This window comes from Corythoichthys intestinalis, chromosome 17 (assembly GCF_030265065.1).
Source record: "Corythoichthys intestinalis isolate RoL2023-P3 chromosome 17, ASM3026506v1, whole genome shotgun sequence".
NCBI lineage: Eukaryota > Metazoa > Chordata > Actinopteri > Syngnathiformes > Syngnathidae > Corythoichthys > Corythoichthys intestinalis.
The window spans coordinates 36,226,340-36,250,188 of NC_080411.1; the positions used below are offsets into that span (position 1 = coordinate 36,226,340).

The window sequence follows — 23,849 nt, forward strand, 5'->3', positions numbered from 1 at the left end:
CACGACAATCTGTGTATGACGAGAGCTTTTTACATGCATTTACATTTATTTAAAGAAAGTTTGTGGTGTTTACTTTGTAATGGCTGTATTCGCGGCTATTTTTAACAAAAAGTTGCAATTTCTGATCGGTTGGGAAATTTGACACAACACCGGGCACATGAAGAGGGCAATAAGCAGAGTATAGTGCTCTCCCGGCGGGGGATGTGCGACAAGCCGCCGTTCGTCGGCCGAGGGGACAAGGAGCATGTCAGCCACAAAATGCAAGCCACCTCCCTATTAAAATGATCCCAGTATTTAACATAATACAAAAGACGATGTTTACTCACTTCCTCGTAGGTCCCATGGTCCCACAGTAGTAGGGCTTGTTTTGGCCAATATCCACCGGTGAATGTGGACCTTTTGAAACCCCAAAAAGGCGCACATGACTCTCACTCGTACAGCAAGATTTTTCTGCAGCCGTTTGGCTGGCGTGAAGCGAAAAATAAACGAATTAATCCGCAAAATCAGCTGAATCCTTAGTCCTTCTCATACAACAGTCAGGCTGTATAGTGAAAAGGACTCCTTCCTCCGTACACGTCACAGCACCGTCTTTCTCAACTTGACACTGTCGCCGGAAGTCACTCATTTTCATGGCGCGGGATTCAAAAAACTAAATATAGCGATCGCTTCCACACACATCCAAGCGGTCCATTTCACTCAGGAACATAAAATGCCGCGTGTATTATGAAATAATGCTTTTTCGTGTCACAGGCACTTTAACTGTATATGTATGTGTGTATCTCAGTGTCCTCTTCATTCATTCCTCTTCGTGTTCCGACAGCTTTACTGGTTATGAGTGTATTAACTTTTACTCTTCTTGTTTTTTTTTTTTTACATTAAGCTCAACTCAGATTCTATGTTTATTGTGCAATACTCTAATTGTAAGATTTTTTTATTTTATTTTTTTTTACATGTTTTGATTCATTTTTATGCATTATAAAAGATTTGTCTGAATTTTGGGAGTCTTGGAACAGATTAGGGCATTGGCATGGAAAAAGCATCTCTACTAGGCATGTGCCGGTTTGATATTCTGACGGGTATGATAACCTTAAGTCAAAATATCACGGTTTCGCAGTGTAACAATTATTGCTCTAAAATTTGTTACTTTGAAATATCTAGGTTTTTTTAAAAAAATTCAATTGAACAAAATGTTTATTTTTCAAAACATATTAGCAAATTGGAACATCGTAGTATACACAGTATGTTATATAAAAGGTATATTCTAACTAAAATTAAAATAAATTAAGTCCTTTAGGTGAGCCTATACCCACAACAACAACTCAACATTATTACCATTAGAACAAAAATAATTGAATTATTTTCCATAAAAAGCACGTGTGTATGACTCATAATTACATAATTCATACTCTCTTTCTCAACACAGGCAGTTGCCAGAGAGAAAAACACTATGTTTTACCACAGCTAGACACACTAAACACACTGGAGATAACTCTCGTAGCTGGTGGGAAACATTCATGACAGTCTCTACTAACCTGTAATGTTGTATAAATACGAAATCATATTCGCAAACATGTTTTCCATGTCTGTTGGCCCTCCTCCTCTGAGCCGGGGCCGTCTGTAACTTTTCTGTCGCCGAAGTTTTCACATACCAGCGATTTCGTTTTCTTCGATGGGGGTAAAAGTTCAGGAGTTTCACTTCCTCCAGCCATCGTGTAGCACAGCTGACTCACTGACACTGAGCAACAACTGGTGGGGAAGGGTCGAGCATTGCAGCTGCAAGCGATTGATTTCTCCATGCATTTTTGGGACATAAAAAAATAGCTAATTCCTTAGGGACGGTATGACGGAAAATTTTTGTGATTTTAAAACGTTTGTATACCATGGTATACCTTGAAACCGGTAATCGGCACATGTCTAGTCTCTACTTACAGAATTTGCGGGTTACGAAACTACTTTCAGAACCGAATAATTTCGTAAATACAGGTACCACTGTACTAAAAAATAAGTGAAAATTATCAGCCAGTGCTTCAAGTAAATTTTACTCACTTAGATTTCTTGAAATAAGAAAAATAGCAAGCTGAAAATAAGATCAACAGATTTATTTTAAGCAATAAATTAGTAGATTTAATCTAAAAAAAAAAAGTTTGTCAGAAATGTTCTTAATTCAAGAATGAATAAAGCATTTTTTTCTTGATCTAGGTGAAAAAAATACTTAAGGTGGAAAAATCGAACGCATTAATCTGATTGCTAGTCTTTAACTCAAAACAAGATGGAGAAAACTATTTGACTAGATTTAAGAATTATCTGATTAAGCTGTTATAAATTTGCAGTGTTGGTAAATGTCTTCTATCACATTTGTACTCTAGTTTCACATTTTTTTGTGTGTGGAGGGGTGCACATGTCCATGTGGCTGCTTGACTGTGAATTCCAAGTTTGTTGAAAATACCCATATGCACCCAAACAGCGGCTGGCGTGTTGTTGGGGTTTTTTTGTTTTGTTTTGCTTTTTGGCGACGAGTTGCTTGCTGCAAGGCAGCGAATGAGTGGATGAATGATGAGCCTTGGTGGCAGTCACAGGAAACGCAAATCAACAAACAAGACTATTTTCATTGGGTTTTTTTTTTTCTTTGTTTTGTTTTTCCTTTTTAACTACAGTGCATCAATAGCTTTGGAGACCTGGGTGAAGACCTCCTCCACCGGAAGTTCAGAGTCCACCTGAACAGGATGAGAATAATGACATCATCAGATAGATTCTCAATTAAATTACAGTGATATCTTGACTCACATGTTTAATTTGTTGTGTACCTTCACTCGTAATGCAAAACTTTTGATATCTTTTATGAAGTTTCACGGTTGAAATGAGTGGAATAGCTTCGACTTGAAGAAGTCGCGGCGCTCTTAAATTGAGGTCGACCGATATGGTATACCAATAACTAGGGTTGTTCCAATCATGTTTTTTTGCTCCCAATCCGATCCCGATCGTTTCAGTTTGAGTATCTGCCAATCCCGATATTTCCCGATCCGATGGCTTTTTTTGCTCCCGATTCAATTCCAATCATTCCCGATAATTTTTCCCGATCATATACATTTTGGCAATGCATTAAGAAAAAAAGGAATAAAACTCGGACGAATATATACATTCAACATACAGTACATAAGTACTGTATTTGTTTATTATGACAATAAATCCTCAAGATGGCATTTACATTATTAACATTCTTTCTGTAAGAGGGATCCACGGATAGAAAGACTTGTGACTTTGTGTATTGTGACTAAATATTGCCATCTAGTGTATTTGTTGAGCTTTCAGTAAATGATACTGCAGCATGCCCCAATGCATGATGGGAAGTGGAACCATGATGGGAAGTAAAACCATGACTGTGCGTCGTGCTACCAATGGATATACTCTGCTTTGGGAAATGAGTTAAGGTGTTAAGACAAAGATTTATTGCCACCTTGCTTCCCATGATAGTTCTATTCATAGGGAGTGGAATTGCAAGGTTTTAGCCAATTGAAGAACGGCTTCAAAGACTGTCAAAATTCACTCATTTTGCGCTACCTTTTATCTCTCTATATAGGTAACACGGCGTCTTAACAGATCGAGCGCGACAATGAGTGAGAGGATCGTGCAGCGTATAATTTAGTAGCATTAAAAATTTTAACGTGACACATTTTTTAATAAATTAATTGCCGCCATTATCGGGATACTTTTGAGAACCCTACATTAAGCCTAAACTAAAGACTCTGGATGAGTGTAACATATTATGTCTGTAACGTTAAATACAATTAGAAAACGATTTAATTAAAAAAAATATATATATATATATATTAAAAAAAGGCATGGCCGATATTTATTTGCTGATTCCGATACTTTGAAAATGACGTGATCGGACCCGATCGATCGGCCATATACAATATCTAAAACAAATTTCAGCCGATTGCCGATATACAAGGCCGATTTTGTTAAGTCAATGAAAGGCAATTTTGTGAAAAAAAATTTGCTTCAACAACTTAAAATTTACAATGAAGGCCTGAGACTTCAAGGATTAATTTCGTCTAGTGCTTCCAAACCAACGAACGCAGAACTTTTTATGATGAATCACACTCAGCAAGAACATTACAATTACAAATAATTAAACCCGCCAGGACATCACGACAAGATGTAAACAAGTGAGAGTTTAAGAAGATGCTCTCCATGCTAAAGATAGTGCTAACACGAATGCTACGCTAACGCTAAGTTACATTTAGAGTGTGAGGATCACTCAGTAAACACATTTAAAGGCTCACGCAACATTGCATAGCAAAATGCAAGATTAAAACAAATCTTATATTACAAAATATTTACAAAACAGGCAAGCCTGAAGCTTCCGATAGTAGCTTGCCTTCATGCTGTTGCAGGGTCCTTCTAGGCTCCTACCATCGGTCAGAGGCAGCCATAGTTGCTCAAACAGATGGCAGATCAAAATACTTTTTATCGGCTTATTTGTTTGTTAATCTGCCGATGGCCGACGTTGGAAAAAAAAAGTCCAAATATCGGCCCGAAATATCATCCAGCCGATATATCGGTCCGACGTCTACTCTTAAATGAAGGTTGCAGTGGTAATGCCAAAACTTACCTTCTTGACAATGCCGCGCTTCTCATAAAAAGCAATGACGGGCTCGGTGGCCTTGTAGTAGAGATCCAGACGCTTCTTGATGGTCTCTTCGTTGTCGTCGGAGCGGCCGCTGGTCTCGCCGCGCTTCAGGAGTCTCTTGACCATGGTTTCCGACTTGGCGTCCACGTACAGTAGTAGGCACGGTTTACCAATCTGGAGACGTCACTGAAGTTGGTTTGTGTTGTTGTTTTGTTTTTACATTGCACTAAAAAGTTTATAAACTTTTAACCTTTTTCTCAAACTCCTCGCCCTGCTTCAACTCGCGGGGGTAGCCGTCGATGAGAAAGCCCTTGGACACATCGGCCTTGGCGATCATGGCGTCCTTAATCATGTCCAGTACCGTTTCCTGAAGACACAAGTGTAAAGTCAAGGAAGAATGCATCCGGAAGTTGTACAAGTCACATGTGGAAAATATATTTGGGTACTAATATATTGGATTGTTTGTAGAACTTTATAAAGATTTGTAGAAGGTTTTTAATCAGGGCCGAGTGTAGGGGTGTGAACAAACCCAAGCCTCTAAGGGGCCCGGTTTGCGGGTTTTAAAGCAGTAATGTGAAGTAATTACATAACATGCCAAATAGGGTCACAATTAAGGTAATTAAACATTGTCCAACAAATAAAGCATGAAAAAAATAATTTATATGTTGTATATTTGACAAAATAATCGCGTTTCCGAAGTTCGAGCCTGAAAGGGGACGAACCCGGAAGTGATACGTCACACCGAGAACAGCGATGGCAGCGCTCCATACGGCCGCGATATAAAGCCCTTCAAACAATGATTCAAACAGCGAGATAAGCAATAGATCGAGCGCAAGGGAGGAGATCCAAGTTTTTGAAGAGTTGGAGGAAAAACAGGAGCTTGGAATTTTATGTTGGACCTAACATGTATTAGCCAGACGCTAATCAGGATGCAAACAATGTGCCTAGACTACCTGACATGGAATGGAGACAAGACCCATTGAGATTACAAGATTGGTAAAATATAGGCTGTTATTATTTTCATGATTTGAATGTGCAGGCATTTGCACATAATTTTATGTTTTAGTCTATCTGATGACATTGTTTAAAAAAATAATAATCAGACTGCATGTTCATTTTGGCAGATCCGGCAGCTCTCGTGCATATAAAATAATAATATAAAAACGTTGGGGGTAAGAAGGAGATGAGTCTTCGATGGCGACTAGCGGACTGCCGCCACATTCGACCGCGAAGTTTTGCTTCTCGCTCATCTCCGCCTCGCCTCGTACTACCAGCTACTAATACTTCCAGTCCCAGCGTCTCTTAAATGGATCATGCATAGTATCTTGTTATGAGCTTTTTGTTGACAAAGGTATCGAACACACGACGTGCTGACAACTTTGTTTCTTAACACATGGAGCTAACAGTTGCTGGGGCTCTCGGCAGGAAGTGGCGTCTAATGGCATGAGGAAATGTAGTTTTTTCACACAAGCGAACAGATTACAAAGCACCACTTCAGTGTTGTCCCGAGACTACATTTCCCATGATTCACTGCGGAACTTGAGCCACTCGCTGGTTCGCTGCGAGATTGATTGAAGAAGTTAGGTTAGGTTAGTCAAGTGTAGATTCCTTTTGTTTGTTGTTTTGGCCTGGGCTTACCCTGAAGCCGCGCTTCATCCACATTTTGTACATATTCATTGCGAGTTTGATTGTTGTGTAAATTTTGTGCCACATGTGAAATTGTGTGGCTCGTTTTATGTTACGCCCTTCGCGAGCCGTCCTTGGGACATAACACTAGCGAACACAACAACAACTATGCCACGACTATTGCCACGAGTTGGCTTTCGGCTAACGTCGCTAGCTTCTACTGTACATTCCACTACAGTTGGCAGCTCTGCTTTGACAAAGTCATCAGTCATCTATCCAAAAATCACACTTTTTGGCAAATCCTTGATCATAAGCAGACCTGTTAAGGAAGCAGGCATCTTCGAAGTGTTTGCAGCAGAGAACACTACTCGATGATGGCGTGAAATTAATTCGCTTCGTGCGAACGAAAGATGTCCATTTACGTGCCCTGCTATCCTTTGGCCACTCATACAACTTTTCGTTTGAGTGAGAACAAAACATCGCCACACACCGCCGTGGCATCTTACCGAGAAGCAATGCAACAAACACTGTTCTATGGCGGACTTCCCTCGCACTTCCCGGTGTGACGTAATTTCCGAAGATTGCCGAAGAAAAGCATTTTCGTTGTCAAGGGCGTTGCTATGGGTTAAACAAAGAATCTGGAAGGGTTGCGTTGAAAAAAATAACGAAAATATGCCTATAAATGTTTAGCCATTGATATTATTGAAAAACATGGTTGGCCAACCTTACTTCACATTACTACTTTAAGTGGCATGGTTGGGGGGGGGGGGTCAAACAGAAAAGTTAAGATGAGGATGACGCACACACACACCGGACGATCATCTTGGGAGGCCTTTAAAAGTGTTGAGAGGCCCGCAAATAATTGTCCACCCCCCCCTGTCCCCCATTGAACGGTCCACTCTAGTGGCCCGTTTATGCTCACCGCAACCGGGCCCTGTTCACATTTGGTCCACCACTGTTTCTAATAATATAATTTGTATTTTTATTGCAAAATTACTAATATTTTACAGAAAAACTTTTAAACATTCAAATGTTTAAATATTTGAACCCTTTATAGGGCAAGTAACTATTAAAAAAAAAATTATTAGTGTCACATTTAGGCATGTGCCGGTTACTGGTTTCAAGGTTTTGAGAATGAGAATGCTTTATTTTGGACATGAGAAAATAAAAGTAATAAACAAACAATACTTGAGATAACAACAACAATATTTAAGACAATAATAATAATAAATATTAGAATGTATTCATTGTGTCCAAAAAGGAGTAGGATGAAGCATTTGCATTTGACCGTAGTATGAAAACGTCACGGTTTCAAAACCACTAAAATTTTTCGGCGTACCGTAGTTACGGAATTAGCCATTTTGAGGTCCCAAAAATGTAGCGAGAAATCCGTGGCTTGGAGCAGCAGCGCTCACCCATCCCTTTCCAGTTGATGCTCTGTCCTGTGTCTGTCAGTGACACTACACCTCGTTTTAGCTTTAACTGTCTGACGGCCTCAAGTTTTCCTGGAAAACATCCTGATAAACTTTTGAATTCATTCTTCCATTAATGATTGCAAGTTGTCCAGGCCCTGAGGTAGCCAAACAGCCTCAAATTATGATGTTCCCTCCACCATGCTTCACAGTGGGGATGGGGTGTTGATGTTGGTGAGCTGTTCCATTTTTCCTCCACAGACATGACGTTGTGTGTTACTCCCAAACAATTCAACTTTGGTTTCATCAGTCCCCAAAATATTTGACCAAAACTTCTATGGAGTGTCCAAGAGCCTTTTTGCGAACATTAAACGAGCAACAATGTTTTTTTTAGACAGCAGTGGCTTCCTCCATGGAGTCCTCCCATGAACACCATTCTTGGCCATAGTTTCACATCTAGTTGATGCGTGCACAGACATATTGGACTGCACCAGTGATTTATGGAAGTCTTTAGCAGACACTCTAGGGTTCTTTTTTTTTCTACCTCTGTGAGTATTCTGCACTGAACTCTTGGCGTCATCTTTGGTGGACGGCCACTCCTTTGGAGAGACACAACAGTGGCCAATTCTCTCCATTCTTATACAACTTCTCTGACTGTCGATTGATGACAATCCAGACTTTTAGAGATGGATTTGTATCCTTTCCCAGCTTTGTACAAAACAACTATCCTTGATCGCAGGTCTTCATATAGCTCTTTTGACCCAGCCATGATGCACATCAGACAATGCTTCTCATCCAGACAACTCTAACCAGGTGTGTGTTTTATAGTGGGCAGGGCAGCTTTAAACCACTCATCAGTGATTGGGCAAACACCTGACTCAAATTGTTTGGTAAAAATTGGTTTCCATTGCTCTTTAAGTCTCCTTAGGTAGAGGGTCCACTTACTTATTTTCCCCCCTTCTATCATTGTTTGCATGCTATCCTCATTAAAATATGAAAACCTATAAATGTTTGGGTGGTTTTAATTAAAGCAGACAGTTTTTTCATTTGTGTGATTTTCACAAAGATCAGCTCACATATAATGGTGATTTTATAGAAATGTGAGAAATTCCAAAAGGTTCAGATCCTTAATACCATTAGCCTAGTCTTCCGCTATTGTAAACATCTGCCAATTTGCAAATATGTTGTGAAAATTAGAAAAAAAAAATCCTGTTCAATAGAAAACTTTTTTCCCCCCATTTTTTAACCCATACATCTAAAAAATGACACATTTTAGAGCTACAATTGCAATACTGTGAAACCGCAGTATTTTTGCTTAAGGTCATCATACCGTCAAAATCTCCTACCGGCACATGCCTAATTCACATTTTATTATTTTTTTGTCAACAATTATTCTATTTCATATATGATATTTATTTCTATTTATAAGAACATTTATAAATGAATAAAATGTTAATAAAGACTAAATTTACTAGAAAATGCGATTTCAATTGTATGGTGAAGTCGGTACGAATTAAACTAAAACCTGTGGTCATTTCCTGTTAATTCTGGGCAAATCCCAGGTCACTTCCTATCTTTTTTCAGCACTTCCCGTTGATTTGGGGGCATTTTAAGGCCACTTTCTGATATGTGGTCATTTCTGGGTCACTTCCTGATTTTTTTTTTTTTTTTTTTTTGTTATTTCCTTTTGATTTGGGGGCATTTCAATGAGAAGTAAAGTCCCACAATGGCCTCCAATAGCACTTGAAAATATGTTTTTAATTATAGTGTCGTACAAAGGGTTAAGGGTCTTTCTAATATTTCTCTAGTAATATATTAACTCAGTCACTGCTAATGACTATTATAAATGTTCAAATGGATCGGAAATCTACCAGTCACAAACTAATTAAAAGTTTTAATTCAGTTTTAAGAGCCACATGATTGGAACTGAATCAGCCAATACAGTGAAAAGTAGTAAAATAGCTTTCACATTGGTTTCTTGGACAACATGTGCTCTTCTTACCAGAGGCACGAGTTCTCCCCTCTGCATGATGGCATGTAGTTGCTTGCCCCTCTCGGAGCCCGAGTCCACTTCAGCACGCAGCAGATCACCCGACGACAAGTGGGTGTAGCCATACTTTTTCACCACCATCGCACATTGGGTGCCCTTGCCTGACCCGGGCCCGCCTGGAAATGACAACGTTGTTTGAGGGTGGGAGCGCCATTGCAGGTGAGCCAAAATCCACTCAGGTGTTTCTTACTCACCGACCACGAAGATGATTTTTGCATCTTTGATCTTGTCTGAAAATAGAGATTCGCTTATTTAAAAACAATAATGTAACAGCTAAAAAAGAATTTACTCATCGGCTGTCATTGACGGCAATAGGTGTCTAATCAATTTGAACTGGAAGGGTGTTCAATCACTGCCAGCCCTCTCTTGGGTGTCTACTAGGGACTAACTCATTTAAGCCCTTGATATGTGAATTTGCATTCAACAAATATAAAGCGTTGGAGGAATACATAAGTACATAACAAAATTGAAAAGAAATTTAAAAATAAATGCCGTACGTCCTGTATACGTCGAAAACTTAAAATATATGGATAAGAAATTTCAAAAATAAAATGTTTTTTTTATTACAAAAAAAAAAAAATCTGCTTTTTTATGTGATAAAAAATTGAATTATTGAAATGTTTTATTGTTGAACCTTTATTTTTAACTAATTTTCTTTTTCTTATTTTAAAAAAACCTATTCATAATTGTTTATATTTAACTGAGGTTTTCCCAATTTTTTTTTTCTTCACTTTTTTCTATTTCTATTATTATTATTATTATTATTATTATTATTATTATCATTATCATCATCATCATCACTATTACGGTATGTTTATTTTTCATGAACATATGTATTCCACAGTGCTTTTTGATGTAAATTTGTTAATATGTAAATTCAGGCATCACGGGGGTTAAGAATTTCCACTTAGTCTAAGAACCATATGAACTGATGTTTATCACTGTCAATGGCACCTAAAGAGTTGACATTGAGAAAAAAAACATGAACAGGAAGTGACTTATAACAATAAGTGAATTAATAAAAGATGATATAATTATAAAAACTTAAAACATGGACCAAAATATGTTTCATTAAAACAAATTAAATGCAAAGAAAATGGCAATTCATTCCTTTTCCACTATACTAATAAAAAAAATAAAATGTGTAGTTCAATACAATAATTAAAGTAGGTATAACAGACCTTTTCGACTAATGCCGTCACACGAGGTGCATACATTTCCCATGTTTGCAGCACTATTATTAAATTACTATTGTGTTGACTTAATTACCATATCAACGGCTTGTTGCCAAGGAGAACTTAACAGATAAGGTTTTTTTTAGAACCCACAAAAACTGAAAAGATTAGAATCAGCTTCTTCTACTTTAATTTACATTGCTACAATGAAAAATATTAATAATTATGAACAATTTAAAAAATGTATGGCCCTCACTAGCAGTATTCTCCAAAATGGACACAAGATGGCGACAAATGACAAGAAACCAGCTAATGGGTGCTTTTGCGTTCAACTCCATATAAGGAGAAACAACGCGTCCACGTGTCATAGAAAGTTACGAAAAAAGACATTTTGTCATCAGAGTGTCATATTAAAAGCGTCATTCACCTGCCATTGCGTTGCGTTCACTGTCAGCTCCTTTGCAAGAAAAACAAAGAACAAAAACATGTGTAAGTGATGATTTCTAATAAAGGGGCGTGTTGTAAAATAATAGGCGAGCCTCAAATACAAGAATGCAGCAAAAGCACAAGGGTGTCTTACATTTGGACAGGAACTTCCACGTCGAAGTGAACCTAATTTAAAGAAGGTTGCAAGCCCACTGTTCTCCTTTTTCTGATGTTGTTTTTCCTCAGAGGTTTTACAAGAATGAGGAAGAAGAGTAGACAAGGTTTTGATTGACAAGTCCAGTCCTGCCCACTGAACATTTTGTGGCTATACTGAATGTAAAATTAATGACCTTGGGTAAAAAAAAAAAAACAATTTGAAAGGACAAATTTTCTAAATATGCCAAATGTACCTACTTTGTTATTATGAGACATAAAAGTTAAAAATAAATATAGGGATGTATATTGGTTACTCATGATTGAAATTTGGTGAGGTGACATTAGTACATGTTTGAAAATGGTATGTTAATTCCAGAGGTGGAAAATGTAACAGCAAATATATATACAGTATATATATATTATGCGGTTAAAAGTACTGTTACAAGTTTTATTCGGGTGAAAATACTGGTGCAAAAATCTGCACAAACGAAAAGTTATAAAGTAGCTCATTCCACATTGAAAGTGAATTAGGCACTTTTTTTTATTGTGTGTGATTGAATAGTCCTTTCGCGATAACAAATTTTAGTAGGCGATATATTGTCTCATATTTATTGCCAATATGCGATATTGTTGCCTGTTTCTTTTAACCTATTCAACCAGGAATATGGTGACATTACATCCAAATAAATCACCTGGTCAGATGCAAAAAATTGTTTTTCTTGAATAAAACAAATTAAAATTTACAAATATATAAAAAAATAAATTAATAAAAAATACAAAAAATACTATGCATAAGTCATTTTAAAGCCAGTTAAGTGCAGAATATGAAATAGGTGAGAAACCCAATGTCATTTTTGTTGTCTGCCATTTAGAGTCCACTAAAAGTATAAGTACACGATAATTATTGGTCCGATAATTATCAGTCCGATAATAGGAAGTATGACATCATCCCAATAAATACAATAGCCTTATTAATAGGCCCGATAATATACAGTGGGAAAAATAAGTATTTAGTCAACCACCAATTGTGCAAGTTCTCCTACTTGAAAAGATATGAGAGGCCTGTATTTGTCAACATAGATAAACCATGAGAGACAGAATGTGAAAAAAAACAAAAAAACAAACTGAAAATCACATTGTTTTATTTTTAAAGAATTTATTTCCAATTTACAGTGGAAAATAAGTATTTGTTTACCTACAAACAAACAAGATTTCTGGCTGTCAAAGAGGTCTAACTTCTTCAAATGAGGTCTAACGAGGCTCCACTTGTTACTTGTATTAATGGCACCTGTTTTAACTCATTATCGGTATAAAAGACACCTGTCCACAATCTCAGTCATACTCCAAACTCCACTATGGCCAAGATCAAAGAGCTGTCGAAGGACACCAGAGACCAAATTGTAGACCTGCACCAGGCTGGGAAGACTGAATCTGCATAACTGATAATCTCCCTGGATCTGGGGCTCCATGCAAGATCTCACCCCGTGGCGTCAAAATGATAAAGAACGGTGAGCAAAAATCCCAGAACCACACGAGGGGACCTAGTGAATGACCTACAGAGGGCAGGGACCACAGTAACAAAGGCTACTATCAGTAACACAATGCGCCACCAGGGACTCAAATCCTGCACTGCCAGACGTGTCCCCCTGCTGAAGCCAGTACACATCCAAGCCCGTCTGCGGTTCGCTAAAGTGCATTTGGATGGTCCAGAAGAGGACTGGGAGAATGTGTTCTGGGCAGATGAAACCAAAATGAAACTTTTTGGTTGTAACACAGGTTGTCGTGTTTGGAGGAGAAAGAATACTGAATTGGATCCGAAGAACACCATACCCACTGTGAAACATGGGGGTGGAAACATCATGCTTTGTGGCTGTTTTTTTTTTTCGCTAAGGGACCAGGACGACTGATCTGTGTAAAGGAAAGAATGAATGGGGCCATGTATCAAGAGATTTTGAGTGAAAATCTCCTTCCATTAGCAAGAGCATTGAAGATGAGACGTGCCTGGGTCTTTCAGCATGACAATGATCCCAAACACACAACCAGGGCAACAAAGGAGTGGCTTCGTAAGAAGCATTTCAAGTTCCTGGTGTGGCCTAGCCAGTCTCCAGATCTCAACCCCATAGAAAATCTGTGGAGGGAGTTGAAAGTCCGTGTTGCCCAACGACAGCCCCAAAACATCACTGCTCTAGAGGAGATCTGCATGGAGGAATGGGCCAAAATACCAGAAACTGTGTGAAAAGCTTGTGAAGTTACAGAAAACGTTTGGCCTCCGTTTTTGCGAACAAAGTATTGAGATGAACTTTTGGTATTGACCAAATACTTATTTTCCACCACGATTTGCAAATAAATTCCTTAAAAATCAAACAATGTGATTTTCTGTTTTTTTTTTCCACATTCTGTCTCATGGTTGAGGTTTACCCATGTTGACAATTACAGGCCTCTCTAATATTTTCAAGTGGGAGAACTTGAACACAATGAGTGGTTGACTAAATACTTATTTGCCCCACTGTACAGTACATTGCTATTGGTACGGTATCGGTGGATTGGGATGTGCGTTCGTTTCCACTCCTGTTTTGCCAGTTCAATGTGTCTATGACTGTAATTATTGGCACCCCTGGTTAAGATGTGTTTTTTAGCTTCTATTCTTTTTTTTAATTCAAATAATAAGGGACCTTAACTGAAAAAAGAGAAAAATCCAACCTTCAATACAAGTGCATTTATTCAGTGGGGGAAAAAATCCCACATAAAGAAATAATTATTTGACATCAAATAATGTGTGTCACAATTATTAGCACCCCTGGTGTTAATACTTTGTACAACCCGCCTTTTGCAAACAAATTAAGGTCTGGGGACTGAGATGGCCATGGGAGGAGCTTGATTTTGTGTCTGGTGAACCATTTCTTTGTAGATTTGGCCATATGTTTAGGGTCATTGTCTTGCTGAAAAACCCAGTGACGACCCAACTTCAGCTTTCCGGCAACAGGTTTTGATTTAAAATGTCCTGGTATTTCAAAGCATTCATGATGCCATGCACCCTAACAAGGTCCCAGGGCCTTTGGAAGCGAAACAGCCCCACAGCATCACCGACCCACCCCCATACTTCACAGTGGGTATGAGGTGCTTTTCAGCATGCGCATCTTTCGTGGCACGCCAGACCCACTTAGAGTGTTTGGTTCCAAAAAGCTCAGTATTGGTCTCATCTGACCAAAGCACACGGTCCCAGTTGAAGCCTGGGACCGTGTTGAAGCATTATAATAGAATACTCCTATTTGTAGCAACCATGTTTTTACTCCACATTACGACTTTACAGCACATCAGAACGAATTTTTGACTGGTCAAGTCCGATCTCCTGAAACACCTGAATGTGCTCCACAGAAGTGTCATCTCATGCCTATCACAGCCAAAGTTACGTGCATAAATTACCATATTAAAGAGCCATATACAGATTTTGTATATGGAATGATTGTATATTGAGTGCAGATTAATCTGTGAATTTGTAATATGTTCATTTACTATTAAAAATGTGCCGTTTCAACTCCTAAAATTTTAATTTGAGGGGGCAAGACATTTATTTGAGGGAGCACCGCCCACTCTTGGCCCTGCGTAGAGCCCCCCCCCAAGATAAATAAATAAATAAATAGTACTCGGTGAAAATTATTGTTACAAGTTTTATTCGGGTGAAAGTACTGGTGCAAAAATCAACTCAAACGAAAAGTTTAAAAAGTAGCTCATACTTTTATGTACAGCTGTACAAAATGACAGACAAATTAATAGATGTGATAACAACTATAGTACTTTCAATACGAGCACAATAAGTAACAGTACTTTTTTTTTTTTTTTTTTTTTTTTAAATCAAAAATTGAGTGCTGCTCTCAGTGTTGATGTGAAATACAGTATGTTAGCCATGCTAATTAGCACTGGAAAGTTCCTAATTATCAGCCACAGTATGACACCAAAAAAAAATACAAAAAAGGCTACTTACAGGGTTTTCTAAAGGGTATCAGCAAATGTTATTTAATGCCACCTTTGATACCACTTTAAACTAATTTAATGCACATGCCCAACTGCAGATAGTTTCACACACACAAATTGTAAGCAGAGTTGTCCGATAATGACTTTTTAATCGATAACCTATATCCTGATATTATGCAACTCCAAAAATAATACAGATATCAAACAGATACCGATACGCGGTCATGTAATTCATACAATTCTACTAACCATAATACGTTACGTATTATGGTTAGTAGAATTGTGGCCACTGGATACTTTAATAATGATAAATATAACAACCTCAAGGTATTTCAATAAACATTCTATAAAAAGAACAATTTCAACTGAAGTTATAAAAAGAGTGTCTATGATCAAGTGCAAAGTGCCAATAAGGCAGTTCCATATCACATATGACTCACGCAGTGCTTCTGGCGCAAAATACAGTATATAGTGCATTACTTTTCAATCATTTACCGTTCACTTAATTTTCGCCCCGTGCTAAGCTGTGACCAGCTGTTGTACAAAGGCAGAGGCTCTTCTAAATTCACTTTAAAAGCAACACGCATATTGGCTCATCACCGATAATGAAAAACCGATGTCGATATTATCCGATATCATTTTAAAATAATTTTATGGTCCGATATTATCAGCTACCCAATAATACCAGACAACTCTGATAAATTATGTAAAAAAAAAAAAAAAAAGTTTTTTTAACCATCAAGCCTATGTAATTTTTTTAATGCCTAGAACATGTAGTTCAGTGCTTTTTAAACCTCAATTTTGACAAGGGTTAGGGTTTTAATGCTTTTTCATGACTTGCATAAACCCTGACTTAGTAAAAAAAAAAAAAAAAAAAAAAAAAGGTCTGCAATTATCCATTATTTCAGTAATCGATTAATCAATCATTTAGTTAGTTAGAATAATCGAGTAATCGGATTACCAACATTTATTGCGTTGCAGAATAAATTTTAGGAGACGTAAAACAAGTGTTTATGCTCGGAATTATATTCATTTTGCTTGCCAAGATTGGACTTTCAAAAGAGCATTAAATGTGAATACAAAATAAAGTACCGGAGTGTTTCTTCAAACTATGCAGAATTGCAGTTACATTTCACAAGAGCAAAAAGTACATTGAAAATTAAAATACTTCAGCTTAGCCTGGGCAAAAAGTACACTGAAAATTAAAATACCTCAGCTTAGCCTGTCTAAAAAAATGAATGAGGATCTAAGTGCAACAAAATAACAACTGGATAACTTGCATAGCAAAAGTCCGCTAGCCTAAATGCTATCAAAGGCTATCTTTTTTAATAATGCTCTGAACAAATCTTTTAAACACATATTCCCACAAAAACTTCTATGCTTCTAAACTAAATTACGAATACACAAACAAGCATATTAGCTCAAACAAAAACTTACAATCTTACATTGCCCTTACCAGGGAGCAGTTGGATTCAGTCATGTTAGACGAGTTATGTCATATTCACAGTTGCCACAAGAGGGCAGTGTATCCACCCAAATCAATAAAACTAAATGCAAACACATTCAAAACAAACCAATTCAACACTACTCTAATTAAATGAATCCTTGAAGCAGCAAAATTTGATTAGAAGCTTTTTTCTAATCGAATTACTTGAGTTAATCGATTAAACGTTGCAGCGCTAAAAAAAGAGTAAATGTAATTCAGAACTTTCCACCACTGTTTCATTAAAAAAAAAAAAGTTGTTACTCAAATTATTTTTCAACATTTGTTCATTCGCCGCCAGCTCTCCCAATTCACATGAATTGTACCTCTATTGCCGTCAGTGGCAGCCAATGACAATGTACATTGGACAACATTGGACAAAAAAGTATACAATACAACTGCTCTGTACTCAGGAAGTCATTACTTCACGTGCAACTAATGCCACACTGACCACATTTTTAGAATCACTGTTCATAAGTACATTGAACGCCATCAAGTCATAATCATCATCAAATTACATCACTGCGGCAAACTCCAGGTAATATATTGCATAGCTGTGTGCTAGCTATACTCGTCAGCAGTCTATGGTATCAATTTTTATGTCTGTGCCTGTTGCCCCCGTCATGGAAAAGGTCACTTGGAGGCCCTGTGTTTGAGTCAGCACTGAGCCTGTTCGGAAACAGGAACATTAAGGGCATGTCCCAATTTGGAGTTTTAAAATTCTTGTTATGAATAAATACAATTACAAATTAAGAGAATGTTAAAAAATAAATACAATAAAAACAGAAATACACTACAGTTATGGCCCATAATAACACTCTAAAGTTGTATTTTATTTTATTTTATGGTCCAATTCATTTGAAACTAATAGAGCTAGCTGTGAATGATTCTATTTCTGTGCCATTGACGGCTCTAGATGTCAACTCCATTTTGGAATGGTCATAACCATCAGAATTTTGACTAAAATCTTAGCAAGCACCTTAAAGTTATTCTGTCACCTACATAATGCCTTGACCCTATTTGTTAACACGCTAAAAAAAGAGCACGTCGCAGCTGTTAAGTTAAGGGATAGCATGTCAGGCGGCCGAGGCGTTCACAGGCTCCCAATTTAGGCGCGTAAAAGGCAAGTGGTGCATTCCCCCTTTGGTTGCTTTGGAGAGGCCTGCTTGCGATTCAATGCGAGCAAAAGCTTGCCGGCCCTTTAAAGCAGGCAGCGTAGCGTGGAGGACCCTCTTTGACGTCAGTGCAGTGGATGATGTTGGAGAACATGTCGATGCACGCAGTCTGGCTTCCACAAAAAGCACTCGTGTGAATCAATAAGCTGCTGCTTAAAGGCCATTATGGATACGTTTGAATTATACAACAGACTGCATTAAAATGGACACTAATGGAAAATATGGTTCATAACAGTGACTAGCACGCAGGGCCGGACCTATGTATTTCTGGGCATAGGAGCAAAACCAGTACGTTGGGCCCCCATCAACATGCTGAATTATTACATTGGGTGTCATTAAATAGTTAGCATCTAGAATAGGAAAAAGGTTAGAAACCCAACAACGTTTTTGTTTTTTGCTAATTATGGCTCATCAAAATTATTGATTTGGTCCAGGGAAGCAAGTATAATCATGATGGCACTATGAATCCAAATTATTCAATGTTTTGCACACAAGAATTTTTATAATGGGTGTCAATTGATAGCTAGCATAGTCCAGAATAGGAAATAAGTGAGAAACAACACGATTTTTGTTTTGCACCAATTATAGTCCATTAAAATCATTAATTTGGTCCAAAGCGGCATGTATAATCATGGCCAGAAATGCAGTTTTTGGACATTTTGAAGCCAAATTTTTCAATCTATATTGCAAATTAGATTTTTAAATGAGGTCCAGCCGACCAAACTTTCCTACGTTTCGTTTTGTCATCAATCTTCAGTTTGTCCTTCTCGAGCCTTGCCATTAATGACAGTAGAGGTACTCCATGAAGTTTCTACTTTAGTTTCTACTTTCAGTTCCATTGACGATGATAGATGTCCAGTCATGTGGCTTTTTTCATCCTTCTGCTATGAATTTAAAACATCTTATCAAATCAAGTGGATTGGACTGAAAAGGTAATAGCTAAACGGTATTGGACACCCACCACCGTCAATGGCAGTAAATAAGTTGCATTTGCTTTCCTCCTTCTTGTTCCTCCTTGATGACAGGTTTATTTCAACCTTGCCGAATGGTTTCTACCAACATTACTTCCTATTTTGTGATATGTCCTGCCTGCACATCTCGTCAGACCTGACCAATACTGAAGATGTCAGAGATGCCAGCCATAGCTGCAGCTCCTCTGTGTGACATTCAGATTACATCAAGATTCCCTCGCTGTCCCTGACAAAGATGACGTCACCCCCCGCTACTCCCCCTGCCTTCATTGTGCATTGTCCGTACTAACCTGTCCTGAGTATCCTGTCTCTAGATCTCCCGGTGCGAGGGGCTGGCCACCGACCCACTGGTTCTCCCCACCAGCAAAGCAAGCACAGTTCCTGTTGAACGGCAGCCCTCCCTCCCGCAAGTTATGCCTTTTTATAGCACGGCTGAGCCTGCGCCGTCTGCCTGCACTGCATTCTGGGTAAGAGGGCACCGCAGCAGCTAAGGAGGGGAGGGTGAGGATATGGGGATGGGATGATATTACAGAGGGGAGGGGTAATATGGCAGAGTATTACACTCCTTTTAGAAAAGATGACATAAGTACATGGTAGTTATTAGAAACAGTGTGGTGCCTATTTGTAATGGCTTCTTGCTGTACAAGAAGCACTGAAAATGGGTGGGGGTTCATTTGAAAACTAATTAGGTCAACTCAGAAATATTCAGCCTTTAGACTAGAAAGACTGCTATCAAAGAAGCTGGGAGAATCTACTCTGCAATGCCAGAATGTGAACTTTAACACCAAAGACTTACTTCACATGCTGTTGTAGCCGTCAAACAAGTTTTTCATACTCAGCTTGAACCCTATCTGAATAAACCTACTGCGCAAGCGTATTCAGAGTAGGGTTGTCAAAAGTATCGAAATATCGATACTGAAATGTATAGACAAGATTCCTGAGGGAAATATAGGCGGCACCATCTTGGACAATGTCTGCCCCAACCTTCTGGTTCAGAAAAAACAACATGAATTACATTTGAAGTAAGCAGTGTGTTGACAAAGTTAAAACTTCAAAATTAAAGCAGAGGAACTCACGGAATCTCCAAAAATTGATTCAGCACGACGTAGATGAGATTGTATGATCGTTCGAATCACTTCGTTGATCATTCGTGGACAAAATTATACCACCTGTCGTCCTGTGTTGACGTGGGGTATAAATCGATACGCCGGCCAATTGACCAAAATGAGGTGAAATTATAAATTATATTACATTTGCCAAATGCAGAAGAGCTGACACGGATTTTGTTGTTACAAGGAAATACTACAAGGTATGTATATATATATATATATATAAACAAGAATAGTCATTCTTTTTTTATTGCCGATATTGATCGCAATAAAACATTTGGACAACATGATTCCATTTATTCTTTAACTGACAACGATTGGTGCGTGTGCAAAACAGGTCAATAAATCACAATTTATTGAATTACCGTATGGGCCCGAATATAGGACGGCCCTGATTATAAGACTAACCCCTCTTTTTCAAGACTCAAGTTTGAATAAAAGGCTTTTTGAACACCAAATTAATTATACAGAAAATAATTACGGTACATCCGAAACAAATGATTATAACAATATATTTGAGAGAAAAAGCATGTCATTTTGCCTCATTCAAATCTTAATATCTGAACATTTAAATATGTAAACTGAAGTGGAATCACGTTCGTAAATGAATGGCTTCTGGTTTTTGAAATGTAAATAAACTAGGGCTGTCAAACGATTAAAATGTTTAATCGAGTTAATTACAGCTTAAAAATTAATTAATCGTAATTAATCGCAATTCAAACCATCTATGAAATATGCCATATTTTTCTGTAAATTATTGTTGGAATGGAAAGATAAGACACAAGACTGATATATACATTCAACATACGGTACATAAGTACTGTATTTGTTTATTATAACAATAAATCAACAAGATGGCATTAACATTATTAACATTCTCCTAAAGCGATCCATGGATAGAAAAACTTGTAGTTCTTAAACGGATCCTCTTTTTTTAAGACAAGTAATTCTTAAAAGATACATGTTAGTATGAGTTATAATAATTTGATATTAAAACACCTCTTAAAGTTTTTGTTTTAATAAAGTTTGTAAAATTATTTTAAGTGGTAGGTCGCCATTCTTATTAAGTCGCAGTGCGTGACGTCACTGGTCCCGTTGCGGAAATCCCAGCGCGTCACTCGTTAGCGTTCCCAACATATCGTCAGTTCTACCCTTCCTATTTGAACCAGATCTGAAAAATGAAGAGCAGGACAGCACTGTCGGTCGTTCACAAGACGAGCTTCAGGGAAAAATGCGTGCTGCAAATACCTGATAAGACAAAAGTTGGGCAAAACTGGTGATGCGAGAGAGTTCTGTTGGGAAGTCCGGTTGGGAGCGAGAGTGTATGCTGTCCGGTTTTATTAGCAGATACTCAAGGTAAGCATATTGCGTTTTCAAACTTATCCCAATATAATTATGTAGATTGTTAGTATCCAGAGCTGTCGTGTGCTTACAGTACAGGCCAAAGAGCACACCTTGTGTAATCCATGTCTTGTACATTGTAACGTGTGGTAGCTAGGATACGTGTATAAAAGTAGAGCTGAAACGAGTACTCGAGCAACTCGAGTAACTCGAGTTTAAAAACTGATCCGAGTAATTTTATTCACCTCGAGTAATCGTTTATTTTGACAGCTCTAAGCATCACGTTTTGCTAGGACTACTTTTAATGCGGGACAACGCGCTGTCACGTGCGGCGAAGAAAGGAAAAAAAAAAAAAAAAAAAAAAAAAACTTACCGCAGCCGACAGCCGCCACAAACGACGCCGACGTTGCTAAATACTAGCCCGCACAATGCTACATTGGTAACAGGTAGCGTCTGGTGCGTCTCATAGAGATCACATGTATGCTGAACTAGATGCGAAATGACAGACTCGGCCGCGTCTGGGCAGTGTTTGTAAACAGCCGCCATCTTAAAGCAGTACAGCGCTAAGCGCTAATAAAGAGCGCTAAGCGCTAATAAATAAGATTAACATTACTGTCGCTACTAGCTCACGTAATGTTAGCCCTGCGGAGGGCTAGGTTTCAATTAATTATGACCACTGTCGATGCGTGGCTAACGTGTCATACAGGCTTTTAACATAACATAGCATTGTGGAGTGATGAGGGTGTAAAATAAAAACTTAATCATGCTAACTATCAATTTTAGCTCAGTAGTCATTGCTAGATAAAACACCAAGTAGCACTGGTCCCTAATGTGCTCCAATACAGCCTGTATCATACATTTATGTTGAACACTGCAAAAAGTCAAAATCCTATCAGGACTTACAGTTTAGACTAACTTAAAACTTAACTAGAACTTAAAAATGGCTTGACACAAAGACAAATTCAATTGAAACACGTGGGGAAAAAAATCCTAACTTTTAAGTGATGTGTGTTATCAAGCGTAACGGCATTTTTAGGTAATAAGATCTAAAGGTTTTTTGAGTGAAAGCAGTGAATTAGTCTTTTTTAATTCTAGTTACATCTGAGATGCAATTGTTGGCTGTTTTCAACAATATAAATCGAAAATAAAGACATTGATTGACTGAAAATGGTTCAAGATTAGATGAAATGTCTTGTTTTCTCATGTATATGTATAATTGCTCTTTACCTAAAAATATATTTGTTTTATCCGATTACTCGATTAATCGATAGAATGTTCAGTCGATTACTCGATTACTAAAATATTCGATAGCTGCAGCCCTATATAAGGGGAGAAGCTTCCACTTATGTCCATTTATTCACAATATTTCCACCTTGACCACTTTTCACTCGGGAGCTCAGCAGTACATAAACGCGCGTTCCCTGACAAACTCTCAACATTGTTGTAAGGTCCACGTCAGAGTCACTGTCGTCACTGTAGCGTGCCATAGTGCTTTAATTATTTAGTATGATTTGGGGAAAACTCCCATGAAGAATAGTCAATAAAAAAGATAGCAATAGTAATCCAAATCTGCGTTTTTTTACTCACTCGAAGATCCAGGAATTAGACAGATACCATGGCAATGTCGCAGCCGCGATTAGGCCGTCGATTCCACAAAATAGACTGATCCGAAAAGCCGCTGTGGGACCGACGAATCAAAACAATGGACAGATCCGAAACCAATATTGCAGACGCGGTGGGACCGTCGGATCCAGAAAATAGACGGATCCCTTACTCGACTGAGGATCCAGGAAAAATGCTCGGGCGCTAGTTGTAACGCGTGGTGGGTAGGATGCGTGCATACAGGGACCAAAAAGGGGGAGAAGCTTCCACTTCTGCACATTTATTCAGTAAAAATAATAATTCCACCTTGACCACTCACTTCACTCCCCTTGTTTCCATTTGACTGGAAATTGCATCCAAAAGCAGCACATCGTGGCATTTTACTTCGCGAGTTTAGGCAGCAATAAGCAATTGTTGAACACGCAAGATACCAATGACATCATCACTGCGAGCCCGCAAACCATGGCGCCAACTAACGGTCAAAATATGGACTAAATATTATAAAATATTGCCATTGATTTAACATTTTATGTGTTTCTAACAACATATTTTAGTACAAGAGAACAATTGTGGTTTATTAGAGCCTACATGTTTTTAAGTTAGAGGATCACTTTAAAAGATAAATGTTAGTACAAGTTATAGAAATTTTATATTAAAACCCCTCTTAATGTTTTCGTTTTATTAAAATTTGTAAAATTTTCATTCAAAAAATAAACTA

At 38.0% G+C, this 23,849-nt stretch overlaps 1 protein-coding gene across 2 annotated transcripts; it reads right to left on the minus strand.

The window, feature by feature from the left end:
- Positions 1–838: 838 nt before the first annotated feature.
- Positions 839–19,540, minus strand: ak1 (adenylate kinase 1). Of its 2 annotated transcripts, none has more exons than XM_057819774.1 (7): positions 19,370–19,540; positions 11,324–11,353; positions 9,916–9,951; positions 9,674–9,837; positions 4,884–5,000; positions 4,616–4,807; positions 839–2,714 (listed from the first exon to the last, which is right to left on the minus strand). In XM_057819774.1, exons 2-7 carry the CDS (start codon positions 11,328–11,330, stop codon positions 2,649–2,651), a joined length of 582 nt encoding a protein of 193 aa, XP_057675757.1. In that variant the 5' UTR covers positions 11,331–11,353; positions 19,370–19,540; the 3' UTR covers positions 839–2,648. The 2 variants fall into 2 exon arrangements, with proteins under 2 accessions (XP_057675757.1, XP_057675758.1); XM_057819775.1 differs by lacking the exon at positions 19,370–19,540 and adding an exon at positions 11,477–11,720.
- Between the last annotated feature and the right edge of the window lie 4,309 nt (positions 19,541–23,849).